This window comes from Oncorhynchus nerka, linkage group LG14 (genome assembly GCF_034236695.1).
Source record: "Oncorhynchus nerka isolate Pitt River linkage group LG14, Oner_Uvic_2.0, whole genome shotgun sequence".
NCBI lineage: Eukaryota > Metazoa > Chordata > Actinopteri > Salmoniformes > Salmonidae > Oncorhynchus > Oncorhynchus nerka.
In genome coordinates this window covers 62,266,641-62,282,649 of record NC_088409.1, presented here as the reverse complement: position 1 = coordinate 62,282,649, position 16,009 = coordinate 62,266,641, and the positions used below count along the sequence as shown (strand labels likewise).

Genomic DNA, 16,009 nt, shown 5'->3' with positions numbered 1-16,009 from the left:
TTCATATTCGACTCTCTGAGCTCTCCACGGTCATCCGCTGTTATGTAAAGCCGGGAAGGAATTTCATGATGACAGTCGTCATTTGTATATGAAACTTGAAAAGTCCTCTTGTCCACATTCCGTTGGTGTAATTGTCAGCAGCACAGTCGCGTTGTTTAGAGCGCCTTGCCCCAAATAATCTGCTGGCGTTGTAAACCTATTTCTTTCTCCTGTTCATTTTGTTCCTGGTTGCTACGTCTCAGCAGTGGCGTGGTGCTATGGTTAGGTCAACAGTCTTGTGATCGCGGGGGCTATGTGACACTTCAGCTTAACCGGCTCTCTTCTGTATCCATATCTTTCAATGGAAAATTCCCAAAGTAATGCAGGCCAGACACGTCACCCCTCCCAAGTAGATTACTGTAACTATAACTGTACATTATAAACCAGCCAGTAGTTCCAACTACAACTGGCTATTGAACTGAATTGCGTGTGTGAGGAAATGAGTTGCGCTAGTCATTATGATAGTGTGTCCAAACTCCTCTATTGGTGCTCAGCTTATCAGGCCAAATGATGTTCTCTCAAACATCCTGCAGGCGCCAGCTTTTATAGGGCAGCGTAGCTCTCTCTTCCAGTTTTGATTTCGGCCCGATTTCCTTATTTTGAGTCCATTTGCATGGAGAGGGACTTGATGTTCCCAAAGTATTTGGGTTTGCTGCGTGAGACCGGGAGTGTGAACTCAATGCCCCGTGACCTTTCTCCCTCATTTGGGCTTTTCTGTTTTTACTGTGTAATACCAGTTTGTGTGTGTGGTGGTCATTCTGTGTGTGTGGTGTTCATTCTGTGTGTAGTGTGGTGTTCATTCTCTCTCTGTGTGTATGTATGTGTGTGTGTGTGTGTGGTCATTGTGTGTGTGGTGTTCACTGTGTGTGTAGTGTGGTGGTCATTCTGTGTGTGGTGTTAATTTGTGTTTGTGTGTGTGTGGTTTTCGTTCTGTGTGTGGTGTGGTGTTCAATGTGTGTATTGTGTGTGTGTTTTTCAAGTGTGTCCCTGCTCCAGATGCTGGGCCTCGTACCCACAATGGGGTGGAGGGGTGCTAGAACACCATGTGCCTGGCTCTTCCTTTTCCTGTCCGCTAGCCGGAAATGGGCCCGCAGCTTGCTCTCAGATGGCCCCATTCTATTATCTCGGCCAAGAACAGAGAGGGGGAAGAGTAGCATCAGATATTACCACTATTCCCAGAATGTGAAGCCAGCTCACAAGGATGTTTAGAGAGCAGGTTTTCGTCTCATTCTCGACAGACCACCGCATTACACTGTTAGGCTAATTTATTCATTTATTCATTAGCCTAAAACCTGACGTCGAGCTGACACATCACAGTTAGTGGTAAAAGATAGCACCGTCAGAATTGATTAGATCAGCAAGGTGTCAAACTCAATTGCTGGAGGGTCGTGTGTTTGCGAGGTTTCCCACCTCCCTTGTACTTGATCGATACATTTAAGGTAATTGATTAGTTAGGAACCCCTCACCTGGTTGTCTAGGTCTTCATTAGACACAAAAGGAAATAACAAAAACAAGCAAAAACACACAGTGCCTTCAAAAAGTATTCATACCCCTTGACTTATTCCACATTTTGTTGTGTTACAGCCTGAATTCAAAATGGATCACGACATTCTCACCCATCTACACACAATACCCTTTAATTACAAAGTGAAAATATGTTTTTAGAATTGTTTTCAAATGTATTGAAAATGAAATACATTTACATAAGTATTCACACCCCTGAGACAATACACAGCGATTACAGCTGTGAGTCTTTCTTGGTAAGTCTAAGAGCTTTGCACACCTGGATTCTACAATATTTGTCTGTTATTCTTTTCAAAATGATTCAAGCTCTGTCAAGTTGATTATTGATCATTCCTAGACAAACATTCACTGTCATCTTGGTAAGCAACTCCGTTGTAGATGTGGCCTTGTGTTCCCGTTGTCTGGTGGAAAGCAGACTGAGCCAGGTAGGATTTGTCCTGTGCTTAGCTCCATCTGTTTATTTTTTATCCTGAAAAACTCCACAGTTCTTAACGATTACAAGCATACCCATAACATGATGCAGCCACCACTATGCTTGAAAATATGGAGAGTGGTACTCAGTAATGTGTTGTATTGGATTTGCCCCAAACATCATGCTTTGTATTCAGGCCAAAAACGTAATTGCTGTGAAATGTGTTTTTGCAGTATTACGTGTGTGTTCAATTTTTTTTTTTTACAATACAAAACATACAAACGACAACATACAGATGCACACAAACATCCACAACATCAACTCTGCCCAGAACCACCTGATCACAGCACCATCTCCAGTGCCAGTAGCACTCTCTGCCACATGGCCTCAAACTGCACCATGTTGTTTCTCTCTGTTGCCCACGCGCACTTTCAACATTTAGATAATAAAGCATTTGACCTTTCCATTGTGTTAACGATGGGGAATTGGTTGATTTCCAGTTAGGTATAAAACAAAATCAAAATGATTGATGAGAAACGAATCACCCAACCCACTGGGTATCTGACTGCACCCTCATATGCCTAATTGCAAACAGGACGCATGTTTTGGAATATTTGTTATTCTGTACAGGCTTCTTTCTTTTCACTCCCATTTAGGTTCGTATTGTGGACTAACTACAATGTTGTTGATCCATCGTCAGTTTTCTCCTATCACAGCCGTTCAACTCAAACTGTTTGAAAGTCACCATTGACCTCATGGTGAAATCCCTGAAATCCTCTCCGGCAACTGATTTGGGAAGGATGCCTGTATCTTTGTGATTAACTGGGTGTATTGGTACAACATCGAAAGTGTAATTAAAACTTCACCATGCTCAAAGCGATATTCAATGTCTGCTTTCAAGATTTTTTTTTTTTTTTTTACCCATCTACCAATTAGGTGCCATTCTTTGTGAGGCGTTGGAAAACCTCCCTGGTCTTTGTGGTTGAATCTGTGTTTGAAATTCACTGCTCGCCTGAGGGACCGTACAATTATCTGTATGTGTGGGGGATACAGAGATGAGGTAGTCATTAAAAAATCATGTTGCACAAAGAGTGAGTCCATGCAACTTATTATGTGCATCGCTAAGGACATTATTATTCCTGCACTTATTCAGGCTTGCCAGAACAAAGTGGTGCAGTACTTATTGACTCAAGACATTTTCATTTTTTATTAATTTTGAAAAACATAATTCCACTTTGACATTGTGGGGTATTTAATTCAATTTAAATTCAGGCTGTAACAAAACAAACTGTGGTTAAAGTCGAGTGGCGTGAATACTTTCTGAAGGTGCTGTAGCCCTCAAGGAATTGAGTTTGACACCCCTGGATTGTATACGCTGACCTGTTATTTCAGTGCCATTATGTTAGTTAACCCCTCCCCTATGGTCTCTGTCAATGTCAGGTTAGCTGGGGGGGGGGGGGCTCAGCTTAGTTGTAGGCGTGCGCCCCTCGTTGGGTCTTTGACAGGCGCTAGGCTATTTATAAAATCCATGTCTTATTTATTATATGATGAACATGTTAGGCTAATTCCTCGAACCTATAAGGCAAATTCCCTGGCTTTTGGGGATGGTGTGAGATGAGAGAGGTGGGAATATTTGCTTTCGTTGTCTCCGTGTTGGTGTTTCTGTGGTTCTTTATCTAAGCCAAAGGAAGTGTCTGATTATCTGATATGAATTAATTTGATTTATTTTTAATTCACCTTTATTTAACCAGGTAGGCAAGTTGAGAACAAGTTCTCATTTGCAATTGCGACCTGGCCAAGATGGGGCGGCAGGGTAGCCTAGTGGTTTTACGATGGTATGTTTGGCAGCATGCGTGAAGGATGCTTTGTTGCGAAATAGGAAGCCAATTCTAGATTTAACTTTGGATTGGAGATGTTTAATGTGAGTCTGGAAGGAGAGTTTACAGTCTAACCAGACACCTAGGTATTTGTAGTTGTCCACATATTCTAAGTCAGAAGCGTCCAGAGTAGTGATGCTGAACGGGTGGGCAGGTGCAGGCAGCGATCGGTTGAAGAGCATGCATTTGGTTTTACTTGTATTTAAGAGCAGTTGGAGGCCACGGAAGGAGAGTTGTATGGCATTGAAGCTCATCTGGAGGGTTGTTAACACAGTGTCCAAAGAAGGGCCAGAAGTATACAGAATGATGTCATTTGCGTAGAGGTGGATCAGAGACTCACCAGCAGCAAGAACGATGTATACAGAGAAGAGAGTTGGCCCAAGAATTGAACCCTGTGGCACCCCCATAGACTGCCAGAGCCCCGGGCAACAGGCCCTCCGATTTGACACACTGAACTCTATCAGAGAAGTAGTTGGTGAACCAGGCGAGGCAATCATTTGAGAAACCAAGGCTATCAAGTCTGCCGATGAGGATGTGGTGATTGACAGAGTCGAAAGCCTTGGCCAGGTCAATGAATACGGCTGCACAGTATTGTTTCTTATCGATGGCGGTTAAGATATTGTTTAGGACCTTGAGCATGGCTGAGGTGCACCCATGACCAGCTCTGAAACCAGATTGCATAGCGGAGAAGGTGCGGTGGGATTCGAAATGGTCGGTAATCTGTTTGTTGACTTGGCTTTCGAAGACCTTAGAAAGGCAGGGTAGGATAGATATAGGTCCGTAGCAGTTTGGGTCAAGAGTGTGTCCCCCTTTGAAGAGGGGGATGACTGTAGCTGCTTTCCAATCTTTGGGCATCTCAGACGACACAAAAGAGGTTGAACAGGCTAGTAATAGGGGTTGCAAAAATTTCGGCAGATCATTTTTAGAAAGAAAAGGTCCAGATTGTCTAGCCCGGCTGATTTATAGGGGTTCAGATTTTGCAGCTCTTTCAGAACATTAGCTGACTGGATTTGGGAGAAGGAGAAATGGGGAAGGCTTGGGCGAGTTGCTGTTGGGGGTACAGTGCTGTTGACCGGGGTAGGGGTAGCCAGGTGGAAAGCATGGCCAGCCGTAGAAAAATGCTTATTGAAATTCTCAATTATAGTGGATTTATCGGTGGTGACAGAGTTTCCTGTCCTCAGTGCAGTGGGCAGCTGGGAGGAGGTGTTCTTATTCTCCATGGACTTTACAGTCCCAGAATTCTTTTGTTTTGTGTTGCAGGAAGCAAGTTTCTGCTTGATAAAGCTAGCCTTGGCTGAGTTCCAAATGGCACCCTACTACCTAGGGTGCCACTGTGTCCCTGATCAGTGCTCTGACTTTGACCTCCTGTTGATGAGTCGGGTATGGTCACTCATTGATGAGTCATTTTGCTCAAATGGTTTTGGTTCGCTTGGAATGGTTAAATAGATATCTTGTACTAACTCCCACTCCATTGTCTTTCTGTCTCTGTTCAGGTGGCCATCAAAATAGTGGACAAGACCCAGCTGGACGATGAGAACCTGAAGAAGATCTTCAGGGAGGTGCAGATCATGAAGATGCTGAGGCACCCTCACATCATTCGTCTCTACCAGGTCAGTAGATCACAGCTCTGGGGTGGAGTTTGCTCTAAGTACAGATCTAGGATCCCTTTCCACAACCATAACCTTAACCGTTTGTATGGAGAATGCAAATCTGACCCAAGATCAGTGTCTACAGGCAACTTCACCCTAAACCGGATCCACACTGCTGATGCCGTATGTTTAGTGATGTTGACTGAAGCGGTTATATTGTCAATGCAAATGTCTGTCTCTCTCATCAGGTAATGGAGACCGAGAGGATGATCTACCTGGTAACAGAATATGCCAGTGGCGGGGAGATTTTTGGTAAGTTTGTTTTTTGTAGTGAGCCATTGTCTTTTTGTATGCTCCACTTGTGCACAATTGTATGGTTTACTACCTATGTCAATGGCTCTGACTAGTGACGATCCTGCGTTTGACGTCGTCATTGTTTCAATGTGATGTGAAGTGGTGGATCTCGGGGAAATGCAAAGCAAAACCCCTGTAAAAGGCAAATTAACTGAATTTGAACTTTGGCCTCGCCTGTCTGTGTTCAGACCACCTGGTGGCCCACGGCAGGATGGCGGAGAAGGACGCGCGGCGGAAGTTCAAGCAGATCGTGGCGGCCGTCCACTTCTGCCACTGCCGCAACATCGTCCACCGAGACCTGAAGGCCGAAAACCTGCTCCTGGACCACAATCTCAACATCAAGATTGCCGGTATAGTTTTTCACTTGATTTCTAGGAGTGTGTTGGGGTTGATCACGGGAAGAGAAGGTTGACCCCCACCCCCCCTCGCTTATCTCCTCTCTTTTCTTCCCTCCTCTCTTTTTTTGAACTTCCCTCCTCTGTCCATGGAAGACTTTGGCTTCAGTAACCTGTTCTCCAGAGGCCAGCTACTAAAGACCTGGTGTGGGAGTCCTCCCTATGCTGCCCCAGAGCTCTTTGAAGGGAAGGAGTACGACGGACCCAAAGTGGACATCTGGGTCAGTGTCCTAGTCTTAGTAATCCTAGTTCCTATAAGAAACGACCACAGCTACTCCTCATAGCCTACACTGGACCATGGCTACATCCCAGTTCACACTTCCCGGAATAGATTTAACATTGGTCGACATTCCTTCCAGCCCATACTTACACCCCAATCCAGTGCTTTCAAATGAAACAGCGAGTGTGTCTATGCCCACTTTTGGAAAAGGGTGGAGAGTCACCTATGAGGGATTACTCCTCCTCATTCTCTCCCTCTCTCTCTCTCTCTCTCTCTCTCTCTCTCTCTCTCTCTCTCTCTCTCATTCTCTCTCTCTCTGTGTGTGTGTAGAGTTTGGGCGTGGTGCTATATGTTCTGGTGTGTGGTGCCTTGCCGTTTGACGGCAGCACCCTCCAGAACCTGAGGGCCCGGGTGCTGAGCGGGAAATTCCGCATCCCCTTCTTCATGTCCACAGGTGAGACCCGATGCCAGCACTAGTACCTTGCAAGTTGAAACAATGGTGTCTTCTACGGGGTCTGACTGGCTGCTGCGAGTTGTGTTGCTCTTCTGACGCCGTGTTCTCTCTGACAGACTGTGAGTACCTGATCCGACACATGCTGGTGCTGGAGCCCAGTAGGCGCCTCTCCATGGAGCAGATCTGTAAGAACAAGTGGATGAAGCAGGGAGACCCCGACCCAGAGTTTGAGAGGGTGAGTTCCCGACCTCTGGGTCCATCGAGCTGCTTTTGGATGATCTGGCAAGACTGCTCTGACCCATTGTCTTTGATTTCAATGAAGGATGGACCCAACGTTTTAATGGAATTTCTGTCTTTCTCTCTCTCTCAGTTGATAGTGGAATGTGAGCAGGTGAAGTCTGAGCGGGAGACAGAGCTCATCAACGAGCAGGTGCTGATGGCCATGTCTGAGATGGGACTGGACCGCGAGCGCACACTCCAAGTGGGACCACACTCACACACACACACACACACACACACACACACACACACTAGACACAAGATTGTTTCAGTAGACAAACGCTGTTGTGCATATGAAATGCCATTGGCAAACGGTTGTCTTGTTTCACCCCTCTCTCGCCCGTTCTCTCCAGTCTCTGCACACTGATGCATACGATCACTACAGCGCCATCTACAGCCTGCTCTCTGACCGCCTGAAGAAACACAAGACCCTGCGCGTGGCCCCGCCCACATCCCGCCCCATTGGCTACCCTCTCAACGCTGTACAGGTAACCTTTGCCCCTAGGATCTACAGATTCTAAGGAATCTGATTTGATTGGTTACTAAGATTATATGGAACGGATACCATATCATGGTTTAGTTATACAATTAGGTGTCTTTTTGGGGGTTAGAGGTATATAACTTGTGGAGCAAACTGGCCTAATGTAGTTCACTTTAGAAAAAGATAAATAGTATTTTTGTATTTCTCCCCTCCCCCTTCACTCTCGTGCATTTCTCCGGTAGTCACTACTTTACCTCAGATCCCTTTTGTACTCACTAACATCAGAGCCATTCAAAGGAAAGAGCGATGTTTTAGTGAAATTTGATAGTTGTCTTTGACAAGGAAGGAACTGAGTAGAAGGCTTGGGCTCCCAAATTGGCCCAGCGGTCTAAGGCACTGCATCTCAGTGCTTGAGGCGTCACTGCAGCACTAGTACCTTGCAGCACTAGTGTACCGGCTGTATCACAACCGGCCGTGATTGGGAGTCCCATAGGGCAGCGCACAATTGGCCCAGCCTCGTCCGGGTTTGGCCCATGTAGGCATCATTGTTAATACGTTTTTAACTGACTTGCCTAGTTAAAGGTAAAAAAAAATTATATATATATATATATACTGCAGTTTAATCAAATGCCAACCGGAGAACGGAACAAGCGACATTAGCTGCTTTACTACCGACAACGTTACCGGTCAAGCCCAATTGTTTGCCTATTTAACTAAACCTGTTCCATCTGAGGTGAAGAGGAGGATTGCCGGTACTACGATAGGGCGCCAAAGACCTCCGGCCATTTAATCTGGTTTAGGGCAAAGGTTTTGAAATCGAGGCCCAAAGTCCATATCCGTGAATGAAACCGACTCTGGGTGAGTAGAAGGGCTGCCTTCATTGCCAACATCTCATAATGTGGTTGTTATTATCAGCTGTTTGTGCAGGCAACTGTCTCTTGAGCGCTGAGCACCAGTCAAACAGAGAAGTTATTATGGCTACTCACACTCAGAGCGGTGGGGGGACAGACGAGCAGCTAACGGAAGCTATTTCTGCACGTAAAAATATGTGATTTTTATCAGGACAGGAAAGTTCCAGGGTTATAGAATTGTTGCGGGATCAAAACAGTACAGGGACAAATGTACAAGACTTGACAGGCTTGAATTTTCACTCCTGTATCAATCTTTAAAAGACAGAACCGAATGTGACTACTTAGTACACTGAGTTCAGAGCTCACACTTGTTTAGTCTATGGAAGAGGTTAATAGTTTATTAATTTAGTCGTTTAGAGATTAGTGCTTTACAGTAACAAGATATTTGTTTTTTTGTGATTTTTGCAGGCAATAATGCTTGATTTTGCGGCGGCAATTCTGACATTTTGGATGGCAACATGCAATGATTTTGTCCGATTTGATGAGGAAAAGTTTGATGTGTAGCTTGATTGAACCGTATTATGCAGTGATTGGTTTAAATTGCAAGCCCTCTTTTTGTACTGCGGTGATTGGTTTAAATTGCAAGCCCTCTTTTTGTACTGCGGTGATTGGTTTAAATTGCAAGCCCTCTTTGTACTGCGGTGATGGGTCAGTTTTATGTGGAAATAGTGCGTTGATTGGTAAAGTGTGCAAGCCCTCGCATAATATGCGGGCCATTGTTGAATTAAAAAAATTATAATTGCAATCCTAGAGGGACTTTAGTACTTTAGTGGTCCTCTGTTGCTCAGTTGGTAGAGCATGGCAGTTGCAACACCAGGATAGTGGGTTTGATTCCTGGGCCCACCCGTACGTAAAATATATGTATTCAGAAAGTATTCACACCCCTTGACTTTTTCCACATTTTGTTGTTACAAAGTGAAATTCAAATGGATTTAATTGTAATTTTTTGTCAATGATTTACACAAAATTCTAACATTGGTAAAAATAAATACAATAATCATAAATAACAAACACTAATGTATCTTGATTAGATAGGTAAAAATCTGATGTTCTGCACCTGAACAAGGCCGTTAACCCACTGTTCCTAGGACGTCATTGTAAATAATAATTTGTTCTTAACTGACTTGCCTAGTTAAATACACTGCTCAAAAAAATAAAGGGAACACTTAAACAACACAATGTAGCTCCAAGTCAATCACACTTTTGTGAAATCAAAGGTCATACAGGCACGTGGAGGCCACACACACTACTGAGCCTCATTTTGACTTGTTTTAAGGACATTTACATCAAAGTTGGATCAGCCTGTAGTGTGGTTTTCCACTTTAATTTTGAGCGTGACTCCAAATCCAGACCTCCATGGGTTGATAAATTAGATTTCCATTGATAATTTTTGTGTGATTTTGTTGTCAGCACATTCAACTATGTAAAGAAAAAAGTATTTAATAAGAATATTTCATTCATTCAGATCTAGGATGTGTTATTTTAGTGTTCCCTTTATTTTTTTGAGCAGTGTATATTGGGAAAAAAAACTATTCAATTCCCCTGAGTCAATACATGTTAGAATGACCTTTGGCAGTTGTGAGTCTTTCTGGGTAAATCATTAAGAGCTTTCCACACCTGACACCTGGATAGTGCAACATTTGCCAATTTATTATTTAAAACAATTCCTCAAGCTCTGTCACATTGGCTAATGATCATGGCTAGACAACCATTTTTAGGTCTTACCATAGGTTTTCAAGCAGATCTGTCAAAACTGTAACTCGGCCACTCGGGAACATTCACTGTCTTCTTGGTAAGCAACTCCAGTGTAGATTTGGCCTTGTGTTTTAGGTTATTATCCTGCCCGAAGGTAAATTCTTAGTGTCTGGTGGAAAGCAGACACAACCAGGTTTTACTCTAGGATTTTGCCTGTGCTTAGCTCCATTCTTTTTTTCAAAATTTTTATTTCAAAAAATATTTTTTATTCCCAGTTTTTTACGAATACAAGCATGCCCATAACATGATGCAGCCAACACTATGCATGAAAATATGAAGAGTGATACTTAGTAATGTGTTGTATTGGATTTGCCCTAAACATAACACTTTGTATTCAAGACAAAAGGTGAATTGCTTTGCCACATGTTTTGCAGTATTACTTTAGTGCCTTGTTGCAAATACGATACATGCTTTGGAATATTTTTATTCTGTACAGGCTTCCTTCTTTTCACTCTGTCAGTTAGGTTAGTATTTTGGAGTAACTACAATGTTGTTGATCCATCCTCAGTTTTCTCCTATCACAGCCATTAAACTCTAACTGTTTTAAAGTCACCATTGGCATCACGGTGAAATCCCTGAGAGGTTTCCTTCCTCTCCGACAACTGAGTTAGGAAGGGCGCCTGTATCTTTGTAGTGACCAGGTGTATTGATGCACCATCCAAAGTGTAATTAACTTCACCATGCTCACACCATCCGTTATGTTGAGGTGAACAGAGCGACCCACATCCCCCTGTCAGCAGGCCAGAGCAGATTGCTAGCCAATCAGGTTTGATCATGGAGTGACCTTAGCTGTGTGTGTGAACGTGTTTGTGTGCGCGCGTGTCTTTTCCCTGCAGACGGATCAGCAGGGTAATCCCGTTAGCATGAATGTCCCTCACGTCCAGCTGATCAACCCAGAGAACCAGATCGTTGAGGTTAGTGAGTCCACCCACATCCATTTCACAATCCTGCGATGCAGCTGCTCTAGTGACACTGACACGGTGGCCTGTTTGCTATGGTCGCTGTACGATTATTATACACTTCTTTAAAGTCCAAGACGTTTTTTATTTTTTATCTCCATACAAAATCATTTCTGGGTAACAATTTAAGTACCGTACAGCGATTTGTTTTCAATTAAACGGTCAAAAAGAAACAAAAATAGCTTTTTTTTTAGCAAAGAGCAATTTCTCAAGCAAGAATTTTGCTTGGACTGTAGTCTAATCTAGCTGTTGTTGGCAGTGACGTTTGGGACTCTCTGTCTTATTGTTCTATTAGCTCATTTACCAGGCAGGCCAGAACTCCATCCCACCTAAACAGGCAGAGATTTCAGGCGTGCTTTTCAAACAGCTCTTACACTAAAAGGACATCATCATAATTTCCACAATTTCACAGTATTATTCCAACCTCATAGTGAGGAAATATATAAAACTGCACTGGCCTTTTTAAGTAGGAATTTAAGAACTTGTTATCTAGACTGCACAGCAATTGTGTTGTTTTGTGGGATCCTACACTAATATAACCCTGCGATTCACATAAATCCAACTCTGAATTACTCAGATACACACTGGCATACAACATACACAAATGAATGCATTGTTACACATACAGATATTGTTTGTCCTTTGCTGTGTAGCCGGACGGAAACATGGCCCTGGACAGTGATGACGCAGAGGAGCCGTCTCCAGAGGCCATGGCTCGCTACCTGTCCATGAGGCGTCACACTGTGGGCGTCCCAGACCCCAGGTACTGTATTCACCTTGTCTCTCCTGTCTGTCTGGCCGTCGGTCTGTCTCCCTGTCTTGCCGTCTGTCTGTCTGGCTGTTTGTCTGGCCGTCTTTTATCAGTGTGTGTGTGTGTGTGTACCCGTGTGTGTGTACGTACGTGTGTGTACTTACGTGTGTGTGTGTGTGTGTGTGTGTGTGTGTGTACATGTTTGCTTTCATCTCCTTGCTGACTGTGTTCTCTATCAGGACGGAGATGCAGGAGGACCTGCAGAAGCTGCCCCCTGGGTTCCCCCGTGTGGCCCCCCAGCCCCCCTTCCCCATGCCCCCCACCATGGGCCACATGCACACACTGATGCCCACCCAGAACCCACACCTGCAGCCCACACAGCAGCTGGAATACAAGGTGAGGGATCAGAAAGTGTGTGTGTGTGGTATGACAGAGTATAGTTACATAGTGCATGTATATTTATATATGTATGGGCCAAACTGATGTTCCTCCCGCTCTCTGTCCCTCCAGGAGCAGTCCCTGCTGCAGCCACCCACCCTGCAGCTGCTGAACGGCATGGGGCCCCTGGGCCGCAGGGCCTCGGATGGTGGGGCCAACATCCAGCTGCACGCCCAGCTACTGAAGAGGCCACGGGGACAGTCCCCTCTGGTCGCCAACCCTGTGAGTCCCTGCCCTCTCAATGTTAGTGTGTGTGTGTGTGTGTGTGTGTGTGTGTGTGTGTGTGTGTGTGTGTGTGTGTGTGTGTTTAAGAGCCAGAACTGGATTCAAATGCATGTGTATTTGTTATTTAAATACTTATTTTCTGTGTATAATGCGCGCTGTGTTAAGAAGCAGTGCGGCTTGGCTTGGTTGGGTTGTGTTTCGGAGGACGCATGGCTCTCGACCTTCGTCTCTCCCGGTCCCGTACGGGAGTTGTAGCGATGAGACAAGATAGTAGCTACTAACAATTGGATACCATGAAAAAAGGGGGTAAAAATATTTTTTTAAATACCAACTACTTGAAAATTTTTCAAATACTTATTTACAAATCCATTATTTTAAATACTGGGTTCAAATGCATGGGAGTATTTATTTGTATTTGAAAATACACTGTGTATTTGAGTATTTTCAAATACATGCCAGTACTTTCCCAGTGTATTTCCAAATACATCCCAGTATTCAACTACTTGTGTTAAAAAAAAATATATATATGTTTTTTTTTTTAAAGTGTACTTTCAAATGTCTTTGAAAGTTAGCCTAAATACTATTTAAACCCAGGTCACTAAAGAGTATAGTTTTTGTCTAGTCCAGTCTACTATGCCATGTGCTCTGTCAGTGCCTATGTACCTGCTCTGTCAGTGCCTATGTACCTGCTCTGTCAGTGCCTATGTACCTTCTCTGTCAGTGCCAATGTACCTGCTCTGTCAGTGCCAATGTACCTGCTCTGTCAGTGCCTATTTACCTGCTCTGTCAGTGCCTATTTACCTGCTCTGTCAGTGCCTATTTACCTGCTCTGTCAGTGCCTATGTACCTGCTCTGTCAGTGCCTATGTACCTGCTCTGTCAGTGCCAATGTACCTGCTCTGTCAGTGCCAATGTACCCACTCTGTCAGTGCCTATTTACCCGCTCTGTCAGTGCCTATGTACCTGCTCTGTCAGTGCCTATGTACCTGCTCTGTCAGTGCCTATGTACCAGCGCTGTCAGTGCCTATGTACCTGCTCTGTCAGGCACTGACAAAGCAGGTACATAGGCACTGACAGAGCAGGTACATAGGCACTGACAGAGCTGGTACATAGGCACTATGTACCTGCTCTGTCTACTGAGGTGACAGTGGTTTTATACACCCCCCACCTGTTTTCAGAGTGTCACTGTCCAACATTGTTTTTCCTCATGTTCTCTCTCTCCTTGTCCCGTTTTCCCTCTCTCTTGCAGCACCCCATCCCGGCTGTGGCTCCGGTGGATGAGGAGGGCTCTGACGGGGAGCCCGACCAGGAGGCGGTGCAGAGGTAAGCCTGGGAGGGTGACGGGGACAGGGGGGGCTTTGGAGCGTGACCGTAGAAGCGCTGGTGTTCCTGGGTTACTGGGAGTTGAGATGCAAGTAGGCTGCAGCACTGCTTTCTGCCACCGGGGGACCTGGCCACTATTGTTCCGGTGCGCCCTCTCACGCAACTGGCTTTCATAAGGCGATCAATCAACTCCTCTCCAACTTCTACTAAATCTACCTCTCTAAATCTCCTCTTAAAATATCTGTCTCTCTCATTTCAAATTATGCCGCCAAATTATCCCGCCACGGCTTCGCTTACACTAAGCTTGCTCAAACAATCCAATCCTCAAATTGGAACGGGGGGTTGTGGACATACAGTGCATATCTGATGTGTGATTCGCCCTGCCTGAAGGAAGGGGGAGGATGGCTTTTTCCCCCTCCCCCAATGAGGACGGAGAGCTGACCAGTGCTGCTTCCTGTCTCCCTCCCCGCGGCCCAGGTACTTGGCGAACCGCTCCAAGCGGCACACGACGCACGCGCTCATGAGCACGGCGCACGGCGGTGAGCCGCTGGCAGACTCGCAGAGGCCCCAGGGCTCCCGACAGAGGGGGTGGGCCCCGGAGCAGCACTGCCGGTGAGGGGCCCCACACTGAGGCTGACAGACACCCCGCCCCAGGCCAGGGGGGGCATGCATGGGCCCCGCCCCACAGCAACGAGGGAGCAGGGACAGTATCTAGAGATAGGGACACAAGCACTAAATACACACATACACCCCCTTCACTGAGCCAAAAGTCCTCACTGGGGGGGGTGCATGGGCGCCAGCATTCAGCGAGGCAGGGAAAGGGGCACAGGAACTTAGGAGACATTCACAGAGAGACATATTCTCACGCTATAATGAGCTGGAAGTCCATACCAGGGGGGGGGCATGAATGGGCTCCAGCCAGCACACAGGAGCAGGAACCTGGACCCTATTGCACCATGCAGGTTACACTATCACAGTCACCAGCTTGAAGCATACGACATGAGGACTTCTAGTGATCCAGGGGTAGGTTAGGTAACAGAACCAGTTGTCAGAGCCTTGCTCCGAGTTCTCCTGAGCTGCAGGTCAGCCGTTGGACAGTCTGGGTTGTGGGGAAGTTGCCATCTCATTAGCTGAGGACAGATATTATCGAGCGTCTTAGAGTAGGAGTGCTGATCTAGGATCAGCTCCCCATCTAATCTCGTTCATTGGGATCTTACCCGGGCAAAACTGATCCTAAATCAGCACTCTGAGACGTTTGCTACATGCGGCTGGTCTTCTGATAGTGATTGAACACACTCAGCTCAGTTTAGGAGAAGCATCTTTATTGTAATTATTCCAAGCCGTTCGTTCTACAGCCAGTTTGAGTCAGCCTAGTTATTCTCTGATTTCTCTAGCTAGCTATTCTCGGTATAAACTTTTTTTTTTTGCTTGTTTGACTGCAACTGAAGGACGCTTCAGGTATTGGATTCTCCAAATGACCTTGTCGATCAGGTCTTGGTTTGGACTGGGTGTGACGACACCGCGATGCAGTCCTGCTGTGTGTTGCTGTGGATCCTCTGCTCACAGTTCTAGGATCAGCTGTTTGTTTACAGGGGCATTATGATGATGCAGAGAGACCAGAGGAGCTCATGTAAATGTGATTTTTCATTTTTCCGTCTGTATGCGACTTCACCTCTGTATCCATTTCTATGTACGTCTGGCTCCTGTCTATGTGTCTGTTTGTTTGCGGCTCTGCGCTTCTCCCCAGGTCCATCTACAAGGACTGTAACACCCTGCACTTGCCCATGGAGCGCTTCTCCCCCGTGAGGCGCTTCTCCGATGGGGCCACCACCATCCAGGCCTTTAAGATCCACCTGGAGAACAGCAGCCTCATCAGGCAGCTCAAACAGGTACTGTACACCCCCACCTGGTTCTGTGCACCCCCACCTGGTTCTGTACACCCCCCACCTGGTACATACAGTGCATTCGGGAAGTATTCAGACCCCTTGACTTTTCCCACATTTTATGTTACAGCCTTATTCTAA

At 45.6% G+C, this 16,009-nt stretch overlaps 1 protein-coding gene across 1 annotated transcript in view; it reads left to right on the top strand.

Moving 5' to 3' along the window:
- LOC115141619 (serine/threonine-protein kinase SIK3 homolog) overlaps window positions 1-16,009 on the top strand; it is a 45,040-nt gene that overhangs the window by 15,284 nt on the left and 13,747 nt on the right. The window contains 15 exon segments of the mRNA XM_065000241.1: window positions 5,346-5,462; window positions 5,690-5,753; window positions 5,984-6,145; window positions 6,287-6,411; window positions 6,741-6,864; window positions 6,981-7,099; window positions 7,235-7,345; window positions 7,497-7,631; window positions 11,127-11,204; window positions 11,903-12,012; window positions 12,240-12,396; window positions 12,511-12,660; window positions 13,912-13,985; window positions 14,463-14,597; window positions 15,733-15,874. Of these exon segments, the coding sequence (XP_064856313.1) occupies window positions 5,346-5,462; window positions 5,690-5,753; window positions 5,984-6,145; window positions 6,287-6,411; window positions 6,741-6,864; window positions 6,981-7,099; window positions 7,235-7,345; window positions 7,497-7,631; window positions 11,127-11,204; window positions 11,903-12,012; window positions 12,240-12,396; window positions 12,511-12,660; window positions 13,912-13,985; window positions 14,463-14,597; window positions 15,733-15,874 (1,803 nt within the window).